Genomic DNA, 13,884 nt, shown 5'->3' on the forward strand with positions numbered 1-13,884 from the left:
ATGATTCCGGCTCTACGGTTGGAGGCCAGTCATTGATGGAATATTTGCTCAGGTCGTTCAACAAGATATTGGTCAAACAGGGAAAGAAGTGGCCTAATATACAAGAGGGGTTCAGATTCAGTAAGTGCCCTGTAAATGCAAGGCCTGTAATAGTAAAACGTGCTTTGAAAATCATACAATCACCGAGCCTGTAGCAAGAAGTAAGTTAAAACTGCTTCTTGAAAGAAATGAAACTCTGGTAGACCGGAAGAGAGCTATAAATGTGTAAAGAGGTGTAAAGTCGTACATCCGAAGCCACATTTTTATATAAGTCCATTTCTCAGAAACTACAAAAGATAGAAAAGGGAACAATGAAGTTTAGGAGGAATAATGCAAAATGTGTGGCTCAAAAATAGACAAGAGAAGTAGTAGTAAATAAGTAGAAGTAAGTAGTAGTGACGTATCAGATGTGATATTAAGTTCTGAACCTGAGACTACTAAACCTGATGACAACCCATGGAGGGGAACTCCTTCAGTTGGAAGTGGCACAAATGTCATGTGTGTTAAAAAGAGATGTGTGTTAAAAAGAGCAATGCAATCATCAGTCGAAATGATACATACCAGCAGCTTAGTGCCATGCTCTGTGGTAGGAACCCTAGTGGTAATACACGGTGGTGTAGAGGAGAGGCAAAGAACAGAGAAATGTGCGTACAGCAGCCAGTTATTTTTTGGTAAGGGGAAATGAGCGTAAGAACAGGATGCCGATGGCCGTGAGATTCAAAGCATTGTTTATGTTTATGTGCAAGGTTATAGAGACACTAAAGTGAATATATTGACGCGAAAGGGTGACTAGGATATGCTTTGACTCGTAAAAACGTGAATAGGTTCATGGATTGGCTTAGACAATTGTCTGAGTTTTTGTGTATGTAATAAACATTTCAAAATGCAAGAGCATATGGAGTGGCTGTGCCAGTTCGGGAAAATATTTTTAATTCAGTTTTGCATCTTAAGAGCTATTCAGAAAAGTGGCTGAAGCCATTGTTAAATGAGATGAAGATGATTTTTTTGCGTATTTATTTCGTCTATGAAGTGTACTTATAATAGAAAAAAGACTTTATTCTGAAAAATAATATTTTGTTTTTATTGGAAGTGATTACAATGCATATGTGGGGATAGCATTTGAAAGTTCTATTCCTAAATCGGGAAATGGAAAACTGAAAAATCTCAGGGGTTTCTGACAGCTCATCCTTTACAAGCTCTGGCTTTGTATCTGGATTTATCCCGATGGAAATTATCCCGTGTATGAGGGGTGCTGTCTTTTTTTTCAACCCTGGCTCCTCGCGCTAAAGTTTGACTTCTTTTCAGCTCAAACACGAGGTTTGTTGAATTTGAATGCTAAGTATTTTTAGAGACTTTAGTGTAAAGAGCCACAGTCGAAGAATTTGCAGCCCCCCACATATACGGAATAATATCTCTTCTTTTTAAGCTTTATTGTTGCTTATTACTTTCAGTTTAGTTTTTTTTATTTAATTTAATTTGGGAAATTGGACGGATTTTAAGCAAGTGGGTTTATTGACCTCCATGAAAGGGTTATGTTCTACTTGAATGCTGATAGTTACTTGAAATATGCACTTAGGTCTTTAAAACCCAGTCGAGACAACAAGTCACATTATTTGTTAAGAACACTCTAACTTTCTGTAAATAGATTTTAAATCACATACATCTTCAGTGGATGGGATTGATGGATTCTCTGAAAAAAACAAAATCTGCAATTTACTTGAGATAGCCTACAGATATAGAATTTATTGTAGTTACGTCCTGAGGTTCTAGTTGCTTTTTGTTCCTAATTATACCATTTCCCTTTAATTTCCCTTTCATTTGTTTTCTGTCTTTCAGTCTTCTTCTGCGTATTTATTATCTGTCAGTTCTTGTTCATTGATAAACAGATTGAAAACCTATAGCCATTATAGAAGAATATGACAAATAATTTGAAATTTTTATTTGAAAACAGAAAGAAAGAGAAACCCTAATGTTACTTCCTTAGAATACTTTACACAATGTAATAAACCCAAAAACACGTAAAGCAGGGACACCACTAGGGAGAATGCAAGAATTTCTACAAAAATGGTGAAAGTTAAAAAGATGATTTAGCAAATTTTTTTAACATTTTGTGGTGGAACTTCCCTAAGCTTCTGCGCCTGTACATGTGCCAGAACTTGGTTGTTATTTAAGCTTTCCGATTCTGGGACCCCTGATTTCATCCTTAAGAAGTGCTTGGACATTTCAGATCTTTTTGTGCCGTTTTTTGTGCCTCACTTTTTGTGTCAGTAGTACCAGCATCAAAACATTTCATGCTTTCTCGGGTATCCTCTTTCTTTGTTTGTTTTGTTGCTTCTTTATTCCATGGCTGTTCGTCACCAGACGCAAAAATGAGGAAGAACACAGCGTCAAAGCCAAGAACAACAGCAGCCAATAGAAAAACTATTTGCCAGGCTTCTATGGTTTGCTGGAATAAATAATTATGATGCATTTGATAATTTACAACTGATCAAATAATATAGTGCTACTACTACTATAAACAGCTCACCATAGCGCTAAACCAACAGTAGCATCCCTTGGACCAATACTGTAACCGTGTACTTCCAAGGTCCCTTTAAAAAATATTGCAACCATATATCCCCGGGAATTGAACGAATACAAGGGACCAAAGTCTACAGGGACTCAACAAATACGAGTGGCAAGTACCCCATCTTTTCTACCAGACATATAGTGTTATCTCAACTTTCAGAGATAAGAATAGTTCCATGAGACACTTTCCAACTATTAATTCTCGATGAAACAATGACATTAATGGAAACCATCATGGAAGCCAGTACCCCAACATTCCTACGACACATATGACCTTATCTTTATTTCCGACCGTAACAATTCCAGGAAACGCTCACCAGTATATATCTCCCACAGAAAAAATTCTATAAATAAAAGTGCCATATCCAGATTTCCGAGAAATTCTTGGGTATGTTTCCGAGAATTTCAAGAATAATGCCTTATCTGGTACTAAGCAATTATTCATGTTGTCAGTAAAACAATACAATACGCTCTATGACGCCCCTCGCATCTAGTCATTTGAGATACAAACTGAGCAAAAAACTCAGAGAGTGAATCGAGAGTGAGACCCATTGTTTCCCATGGTAAAAGAACGATACGTTACCCGACTTACCTAACAAATCATTGATGATATTAGGTTCTTAGAAATAAATTCTAGGCAATCATTGTATTGTTTCTGGGACGCTGGTCAACTGATGTTAAGCGTCACAATATCGTAACAAGTTAATTGCACAATCTATTTCTCAATTTGAGTTAGATATATGGTAAATGCAATCAAAGGTTTGTTTCTGGGCACCTTTTTTGGCTTCATTCTGAGAACATGCATAAAACGGTGGTTTGAGATGCTCACTGGACAGACGTATTCTTTTGATGGTTAATGAAACTTGTTTCGATCTCAAAATTTTAATGACTAAAACAAGGCAGGTGTCATTTTTGTAATGTAATGGTACTGAAGGCCTCAATTTTCCATTACCAGGGCTTGCACATGATTTCGGGTCCCAACACTCTCAACTAGGATCCCGTGTTTTTCACCACAGGCCCCAAGTCTTCCTGAAGGGCCCAGAGTGCACTTTCAGGGCCTCAATACCCCCACCCAATTTTTAAACTTTAATCGATTATTAATTATTGATTATCGATATTGATTGTTGGTTATTGACTGTTGAATATCGATTATTGAGAACTGATTATAGATTATTACCTATCAATATTGATTATTGATTATAGGTTATTGATTTCCAATTATTGATTAGTGATTATGGTTTATCGATATTGTTTATTGATATTTGGCAATTCATTTTTGATTTTTGATTATTGATTATCGATTAATCATTTATGATGTTGATTATTGATTTTTTGTTATTGGTTATTGAATATTGATTATCGATAATTTATTATCAATATTAATTATTGATTATTTATTACCAGTTATTCATTACTGATTAAAACAATCTCATTTTATTAATAAAATTTGATTTTTTAATAGATTTGGGCTTTAGTTTTATGAAATAAAAGCATATTTGTTTAAAATACATCTGATTTTATTAATAATATTTTAGTGTTTAATAAACTGGGTTTTAGTTTTCAGAAATAACACCAGTTATGTTTAAAACATATCTGATTTTATGATTAATATTTCAGTATTCAATAAACTTGGGTTAAAATTTTTTTTTAAATAAGAACATTCAAGTTTAAAATACATGTGATTTTATTGATAATATAGGAGTTTTTAACAAACTTCAGTTTTATTTCTCAGAAATAAAAGAAATCATATTTAATATTCATCAGTTATTACTAATATTGTTTGAGTATTTAGTAAACTTAGATTTTATTTTTCAGACATAAAACATATACCTTTAAAATATATCTGATTTTATTACTAATATTAGATCATCCAAATAGCTTGAGTCTTAGTTTTCAGAAGAAACAACTTCCACATTTCAAATAATCTGATTTTATTTACAATATTTGACTATTTAATAGTCTTGAATTTTAGTTTTCAGAAATAAGAAACATCCACATTTAAAGTACATTTGATTTTCTAAATAGTACGAGAATATTTAATAGACTTGTTTTCCTTTTCAGAAACTAGATTACCCATGGTTAAAATACATATCATTTTATTAAAAGTATTTGAGTATTTAATAGACTTGCACTATAACTTTCAGAAATAAGAGTATCTAAGGTTAAAACTAATCTGATTTTGTTTATAACATTTTTGTATTCAAAAAACTTGTGTTTTACTTTTCAGGAAAAAGAACATCAATGTTAAAAATACATCTGATTTTTATCAATAGTATTTGAGTATTGATAAAATTAGGTTTTAGTTTTAAGAGAAAAGGATATCCACGTTCAAAATACATCTGATTTTATAAATAACATTTGAGCATTTAATAAGCTCGGATTTTAGTTTTCAGAAAAAAGAATATCCATATTTAAAATACATCTGATTTTATTAACAGTATTTGAGTATTTGATAGGTTTGGGTTTTAGTTTTCAGATATAAGAATATCCACGTTTAAAACACATAATGATTGTTTAATAAACTAGGGTTTTATTTTTCAGAAATTAGAACACAAACGGTTAAAATGTATATTATTTTATTAAGAGTATTATTAAGCTTGGGTTTTAGTTTCAGAAATAAGAAGATCCACAGTTAAAGTTCATCTGAGTTTTTTAATAATATTTGAGTTTTTAATAAACTTGTGTTATACGTTTTTGGAGTGAGAACATTAATGTTTAAAGTAAATCCAAATTTTATTAAGAATACTTGAGTATTTATAAAACTTGAGTTTTAGTTTCCAGAAAAAAAAAGAATATATAGCCTACATTCAAAATACATTTTTAGTAATATTTTAGATTTTAGTAATAATATTTTAATATTTAATCAAATTTAGTTTTAGTTTTCAGAAATGCAGATATCCACGTTTAAAATGTATCCTATTTTAATAGTAACATCTGATTATTTAATAAATTTGGGTTTTAGCTTTTGGAAATATGAATGCACAAGGTTAAAATACTTTTGATTTTAATAATAATATTAGTTTTTATTTTACAAATTTGACGTTTAGTTTTCAGAAATTAGAACACCCACGTTTAAAATACATCTGAGTTGATTAATAATATTTTGGTATTTAATAAATTTGGGTTTCAGTTTTCAGAAATACATTTATATTACTAATAATATTTGAGCATTTAATAGACTTAGGTTTAAATTTTTAAGGAGTAAGAACACACACAGTTAAAATAAATCTAATTTGATTGATAATATATGCGTATTTGATAAACTTGGGTTTTAGTTTTCTGAAGTAAGAACATTTACGTTTAAAAACATCTGATTTTATTAATAATGTTAGACTTAATAATAGACTTGATATTAGTTTTTAGAAATAAGAACATCTACGTTTAAAAAATATCTGATTTTGTTGATAGTATTTGAGTAAGAACACCTTCGTTTAAAATAAATCTGATTTTATTAATAATATACATTAACTTGGGTAATAATTTTCAGAAATTAGAGAACACACGACTAAAATATTTCTGATTTTATTAAGAATTTAAGTATTTAATAAACTTGGGCCTTAGTATTCAGAGATAAGAACGTCTGCAATTAAAATTAATATAATTTTATTGATAAAATTTGGGTATTTGATAAACTTGTGTTATGGTTTTCAGAATTAAGTAAATCAATGTTTAAAATACATACAAAAAACGCAAAATTTCAAAGAAAAGAAGAATGAGAACAATAAAAAGCTAGTAAAAAATAGAAAATTTGTGAAGATTAAACTGATAAAAATAAAAAAATAAAAACTTAAAACAAAACAAAAAACAAAATATAATAATCCTTTCTTAGTAACGGTGAAAGTGTCAAGCGGAGGTCTTGACCGAAATATTTGCATAGTTTTCATATTTTTAACTGGCTGTATATTGTCCTCTATCTTCTTTTCTTGGTAATTTTGTGTTTTATCATGATTAGCCAGTTTGGTATCAGAAAATATTTAAAATATATATAATTCCTATTAATAGTAATTGACTATTTAATATACTTGAGTTTTAGTTTTAACAAATCAGAACATCCACATTTATAATACACCTGATTTTATTAATAATATTTGAGTATTTAATAGACTTGTTTTTTTTCAAAAATATGAACATCCTCGTTTAAAATTAATCTGATTTTATGAACAACAGACGAGTATTTAATAAACTCGGGTTTTAGTTTTAATACATATGAACACACATGGGTAAAAGACATCATAAAGTATTTAGTAAAGTTGGGTTTCAGTTTTCAGAGATAAGAATATCCACGTTTAAAATACATCCTGTTTTTATGAAGAATATTTGAGTACTTAATAAACTTGGGTTTTAGTTTTCAGAAATAAGGAAAGCCGAGTTTAAAACACATTTGATTTTATTTATAATATTTGAGCATTTAATACACTTGGGGTTTAGTCTTCAAAAATAAAGATTTCAGAGATAATAACATCCACGCTTAAAACACATCTTATTTGATTAAAATTTATGAGTGTTAAATGAATTTGGGTAAATTTTAAGTTCGAAATAATCCTAACTTCAAAAGATCTAAGTTCAAAAAAATTCTAAGTCCCAGAATTGTTTTGGGACTTTTTAAAGTCCAAATAAATTTTAAGTTCCAAAAAGAAAAAAAAAATCAATACTCAATAATCAATAATCCATAGTCATATCCATAATCAATAACCAAATGTAAATAATCGATAATCAATAATTAACAATCAATAGCCGATAATCAATATCGATAATTAATAATAAATATCAATAATCAATGTCAGTAATAAAAAACCAATAATCGATAATCAATAATCAGTATTCAATAATCAATAATCTGTAACCAATAATCAATTTCGATAATCAATAATTAATTGCAGTTCAAAAAATTGGGGGGCATAGGGTCTCTGGAAGCTGTGAGCCATCGGACCCCTGGAGTGAACATAGGGTCCTGGATTGAAATGATGGTAATGGCCGTGGTAATTGAAAACTGATGTGCTCAGGATCATCACATTACAAAAATGATACCTGCCCTATTGTATTCATCACAATTTCTGGAGATCGAGACATGTTTCATTAACCATCAAAAGAATATGTCTGTATAGCAATCATCTCAAATCACCATGGTATTCACATTATCGGAATGATTCCAAAAGAGGTGCCTGGTAACAAATCACTGATGGCATTTGTCATTTATCCAACTCTAATTGAGAAATCGATTGCGCGAATACCTAAATAAGATATTGTAACACTTATCATCAGTTGGGCAGCGCCCCTGAAACAATACATTAATTGCCTAGAATATATTTCTAAGACCATAGTTTCATTAATGACTTGTAAGCTCAGTCAAGTAACGTATGGTTTTTTTTCCAAAGGAGATAATGGATCTCACGTTTGGTTACTATGTTAGACATAAATTTCATAAAACTGATGGAAAACTGCTGAGAAGCTAAAAATGTTGCTAGCTCTGTTGTTATCTCAAATGATAAGATGTGAGGACTGTCAAGGAACGTACATATTGTTGCATTGACAACATGAATGAATTCTCAATACAAGATAAGGCATCTTTCTCAAAATTCTCGGAAACATGCCAAGAATTTTTGGGAAATCAGATTTTCCGCCCGCTTGTATTCATGGCATTGTTTCAGCGAGAAATAATAGCTGGTAAGCGTTTTCAGGAATTACTCTTATCACCTGGAAATTCAGAAAAGGCCATAATATAATTTAGAAATGATGAGGTACTGGCTGCTTGTATATACGGCATTGTTTCATCGAGAAATAACAGCTGGTAAGCATTTTTTGGAATTGATCTTATCTCCAGAAGATGAGATAACACCATGTGTGTCTTGGAAATAACAGGGTACTGAACACTCTGACTCTTTGAGCCCCGAGGGTATATGGTTTCAGCATTTGTTGAAGGGACCCAGGGAGTACATGATTGCAGTATTTGTCGAAGGGATACTGCTGCCACCTAAGGAAAAGTTCCTCCTTCATCAGTGGGGAAAACAACCCTAGAACATTTAGCCTGAGTTCAAATGAGCTATATCTCTATTTTCAAAGACGTTTGTTTTGATACAATTTCCCAGGGAAAGGAAACAAAGACAAATAAGCATGTATTCACGATTTTTTTTCTTGGAAAAAATAGCAAATTCTATATTCTTTTAGATATAAACTTGAAAATTCTACGGTAGAGATCTCTGATATGACTAATATAATAAAAAAAAATTCCTTTTGATTGCTTATTCTTTTTTTTGGGGGGGAGGGATCCTTTTTTCATAAATCTGATACATTTTCCTATGCAACAATGCATAGGTTGGTTGGCAATTTTGGTTGGCAACAATGAACATAAGGAATCCTGGTGATGTGTAAATGTCATCAAAATTCCATTTTTAGAGTTTGGGTAGTATTGGCACGGGCCGGTCTTAATTACAGTTTGGTTCCAAAAACTTTAGTAAACAAGATTCTCGTTTTGTTTATTTGAACGTAAATATTGAAAGAAAGAGTGTCAATGTGACAGCTGGATTATAAGCTTAAATTTAACTCAATTTTAATGTTTTGTTATTTTTTCAAATGTCTGATGACAAATAAGGGATTTCAGTTCTACGGAGGGATTGACTGTAATTGAAACTGTATATATTTCACAAATCTGTTATAAGATAGAAACGGGGCATCTATACAGGGAGGCTGATTTTTTAGTATAGCCCCTTAGTAATGTGAAGACCTTGACGAAACCCGACTTTAGGGACTTTTGATATATTGAAAAGCGATTTATCTAGAACAGGTAAATGAAACTTCATGATAAAATAAGAGCCTAAAATATCCAACTGAATATGTTTTTAAGTTTTTATTTCTATTCTTTCTGTAGCCCACTCAAAAGCTTAATAAATCATAAAAAGACAAGGTTACACCTACTTTAATCTTGGGATATACTACATCTTCTCATAAATTTAGTTTCTGTCTGATTTCACTTTTTTCACTCTTAGTTTTGGGCATAATGATTACGTGCCGGGAGCCTGTTGGCTTCGCCACCAGACCCTGGCACTTTGTACGTGCAAGGCTTCTATACATGGATTCTAATTTTTGCTTGTCTTCTAACTTTGGACATTTTGTGCCGTTTCTTGATGTCAAGACGTCTCCTTTTCTTGAGACCATGACGTGACAATGGTTTCGTTACAACCACCATGGAAAAATATGAGTGTTCCTTTTACCTGAAATGCTCTAAATCTTTTTTTAACATATCCTCTAACCGCCTCTGTCTTTGCTCTTCATTTTCATTTCTAACCCACTCAGATTCTTCAGTGTTACTTGTCTTCTAGCTGCGTGTGTCTTAGCTCTTCGTTTTTATTTTTGACCCGGTTAAATTTTCGGTTTTACTTGTCTTCTTACTCGTGTCTTTGCCTTTTATTTTCACGCTTCATTTCCCGTTTTTACATATCTACTAACCGTCCGTTTGTTTGCTCTTCATTTTCATTTTTGACACGTTTTGATGCTCGCTGTTGCATATCTTCACATTTGCATTTCTTCTTCATTTTGGATTTTGATTACGTCAGACAATTTAGCAATACCCTTTGATTTACCTACCCGTTTTATCTTGTCTCATTTGATGGTCTTGAATGTTTATTCTTACCCATTGTGAATTTAATTTGTTCAGACTATTCTCTCCGTGTTTTCACGTTTGATAGTTCAGGTGGTTCCAAAGAATAATCATTTGTAATAATATCAAACTTTCTTCTTTGGGCCTTCCTTTTGACATTATATAACTAGTTGCGTTCAAAAAAACAAGTAATTTTAAAAGTTTCAGAAAATGTTCAAGTTTGAATTAAAACATTAAAATTATTGTTCAGGCGCGATAAATATTTTTTCGGTGTATGTAGTAACTTTAGCGATTTTTTTTTTCAAATTTTCGTGTCTTAAGAAGACATTGGCATGTACTTATAACAAAAGTAATTCAGTAATGATATTTTGGAGAATAAAACGAAAACTGTATACGAATGCTGCTTGGGATTTCTTTCTTTTAGAATGATAGCATTGAAGATATGTTTTGTTAAACTTAGAAATTTTTTCGAGGAATATGAAATGAATATTATATTATGTAGCACTCCGCGTCAAACTATCCTGAAATTCGTCCACTGATGAATTAAAGTAAAGAGAAATTAAAGTAATGAAAATTAAAGAAATTAAAGAAAAGTAAGAAAAAGTAATTAAAGAAAAGTATGAAAAAGTAAGAAATTAAAGAAACTAAGTAAAGACGAATTAAAGTAAAGTAAAGAGAGGGATTATAATCCCTCTCTTTACTTGCTCTTCTTACTCTAGGCATTATGGAATTACTCAAAACACCTTATGTGAACAGACTAATTGCGCTTTGTGATTCATATCATCCTGCTATTCGACTATAGCAGGTCTATCGCCTGCTATTCGCCTGGTATTCGACTATTGAAGGTATGCAAATTTCTGACGCCAATTGTCTACTAATCTTCGGACTTATGGTTTTCTTTTTTAAGATTTTTGAATTCTTTTAGACCTTTGATCAAATATATATATAAATATTTTTCTTCAAATATTTATAAATATTCATTTATTCAGTTTTTACTCTTTAAGTAATTTAATGTTTTGTCATACTGTATTTTATCAAAGATATTTGATTATTCCAGTAAGTCTGATTTCTATCTATGATTTCTACTATGCTTCAAGCTTTTGGCATTCTTTTTTAAGGTTTTTGAATTGTTGAAACTCCTTTTCAAAACCTATACAAATATTTTTGCAACTACTAGTTTTTTTTTCTTCAAGTATTTTAATGTAAGCCTATGCCATCCATTAAAATTTTAAAGTGACGACGTCATTGCAATACTGATATAATTAAAAATGACGTCACTCACATAAATATTTTGTTTGCGAAATTAAGGCTTTTCAAGAATTTTCTCAAACTTCTGACCTAAATGATCTTTTTTTTTAGGCCAGAATTTCACAGGACACTAATTTTCCTGAAAAAATATGAGGCCCTTTTCAAGGAAAAATTCATAAATACACATACAATTATTGCTCACTTATAAAAGATAGTATAAGTACATAAGCATGCATTAACAATCAAATGTAAAATAGATTAAATGAATCAATCCTATGCCTGGGATATTCGCCTGTTATAATTTTGCTGGGTTTTGTTTTATTTTGCAGGTGGCATTAGTTACGGTATTCATTTTATTCAAGAATTTCTTCTAAACGTATTTAAAAAACATTAGAAATTTTTTCTAAAACATATTCCTCCACCATCACCCAACACTGTTATTTTTGCGTTTGCACCCCTTCCTCTGTAAATTTCTCGTAGGGTAATCATGGTTCATATAGACTTCATTAATGCTGAAGAATCTGGGAGAGTTCGGGGTAGGAGTTTTTGTCAAACTTCAGAGCACAAGCTTTCTTATAAAATACAGGTACCAAGTTAATAGAGGCTTGGGGGTTGGGGGAGTAACCACTTAAAATTTAAAAATAATCTCAGTGCCTTTAAATAGAATTTGAGCCCGAAAATCCATAAAAATCCGTTTTAAGATCCTCCCCGTGCGACTAATGGGCATTCACTTTAACAGAGTCCTCATCAACTACTAAAACTGTTGTCTATTTAGTATTGTCAAGATAAAAAAACAAAAACATGTTGTATTTTAAAACATTTGTTCAATGCGCTTGAACAGTTTTCTCGAGGTAAATTCAAGGATTTTCCTGAAATTGTGTGCATCTGAATAAGCTTTTTTTCATTTTGTTGAAATATTTTGAGTTCCTCATTGCTCTAAACTAGCTCTTAAGAGTAACTAATTTACAAAACCATATCTTATCAAAAAAAGATCGAAAAAAATCAAAACAAAACAAAGCATATCTAATTTTAATTTCCAATAGTAAATTATATGTAAAAGTAAAATATTATAAAAACAGTAATAGTAAAGTATTCCAATAGTAAAAATAGATCTTATGGTTCAAAAAAATTCGAAAAATGTTGTTTTGATACAGAAATATGATAACTTCGTTAGTAAAAAAAAGGGAAAAATCGCAAGAGAAAAACTAAACAGATTTGCATCTGGTTTTGTTTCATTACATAAGTTAATCTTAGTTCTATCATGTAATACTTCGATTTTTGAGTCCTTAATTTTCTTTGGTGAAATAAAATACAATTTGTGGATGTTTTCAAGCTGAAAATTATATTGTAATGAATTGTGCACACTCACAAAAGTTTAACGGGGTTAAAATGTATTTATAATACCTAGTGGAGGGGGGGGGGCATTTATCACCAGGAAATACAAAAAAAGATATTTTTTAAATATAGGGGAGGGGTATATAAGAAAAATAAGAGACGGAGATCGCCCTCCCCGCCAATTGGCACTAAATTGGCAATAGAATGTAACTAACTCATCAAACTATAGAATATTCCAGAAGAGAATATTAGAGTGCTCTGCAGACTATCCTTCCCATTCAATTTTATGAGGACAGACGAATGGAACTGTAAACGTTCATAAAGATTAGAAAAACTCAATAGAAACAGCTAAAACTTACGTTTCCCTTTGTAATAAACCCAACAACAAGTGGTCCTATCCAAGATGGAATGATTGACAATCCATTGGTCAGACCAAACAATGTTCCTGTGAAAATGCAGATGATAATCAGAGGTATCAATCATAGTGTACAAGTTAATATAAGCTTAGTAAAGTGATTCATGTTCAGTGGCGGATACAGGAGTGAGGGTAGCCCCACTCCAAGATTTGTCTGGTGCCCTCATTCTTTGGTTTTTAACTTTTTTTACAATAAATTTGTCAATTTGGTCAATTGTTGGTGCCCCTGTCACATACCCTCCCCTTAAAATTTTTTGGTCTAGTTAACCCCCCACCAGAAATTTTTTTGCCCTAGATCTGTCAATGCTTATATCACGCAGTAGGCCAAAACATAAAAGTGGAGGGAAGGAAGGGACATATATAGTAAAAAATATTCAAACACGTACGTTGCATCAACAATTTAAGCTTTATCAAGATTGGGATTACCCATAAAAAACAAATTTTTTTGCCGGGGGGGGACTCTAGAATCAATCTGATTCATAATGAAAACTATCCCAGTACGTTTAATACCCTACACTCAATATTTCAGTGCCCTCTGAAATTAACACAAAGCTCTCCATTCTTTATTGTTCCGTTATTACTCTATTTTTTTTTCTGGGTGTAATTCCATGAAACAAACGATCATAAAAGCTGAGACAAAGCTTATTCAAGCAAAGGTTTAAACTATAATGCCCTTTTTATGTGA

General features: G+C 31.3%; 1 protein-coding gene and 1 long non-coding RNA gene across 2 annotated transcripts in view; one reads left to right on the forward strand and one right to left on the reverse strand.

Annotated features, from left to right (window-relative positions):
* The window catches only part of LOC136040961 (uncharacterized), a 289,351-nt gene that overhangs the window by 23,397 nt on the left and 252,070 nt on the right, over positions 1-13,884 (forward strand). The gene's annotated exons all lie outside the window — the stretch shown is intronic.
* LOC136040956 (putative inorganic phosphate cotransporter) overlaps positions 1,964-13,884 on the reverse strand; it is a 105,372-nt gene continuing 93,451 nt past the window's right edge. The window contains exons 9-10 of the mRNA XM_065725409.1: positions 13,144-13,229; positions 1,964-2,485 (exon numbers count right to left, since the gene is read on the reverse strand). Coding sequence (XP_065581481.1) covers positions 2,243-2,485; positions 13,144-13,229 — 329 coding nt within the window. The 3' untranslated portion in view covers positions 1,964-2,242. The remainder of the gene's footprint in view (positions 2,486-13,143; positions 13,230-13,884) is intronic.

This window comes from Artemia franciscana, chromosome 21 (assembly GCF_032884065.1).
Source record: "Artemia franciscana chromosome 21, ASM3288406v1, whole genome shotgun sequence".
Classification (NCBI taxonomy): Eukaryota; Metazoa; Arthropoda; class Branchiopoda; order Anostraca; family Artemiidae; genus Artemia; species Artemia franciscana.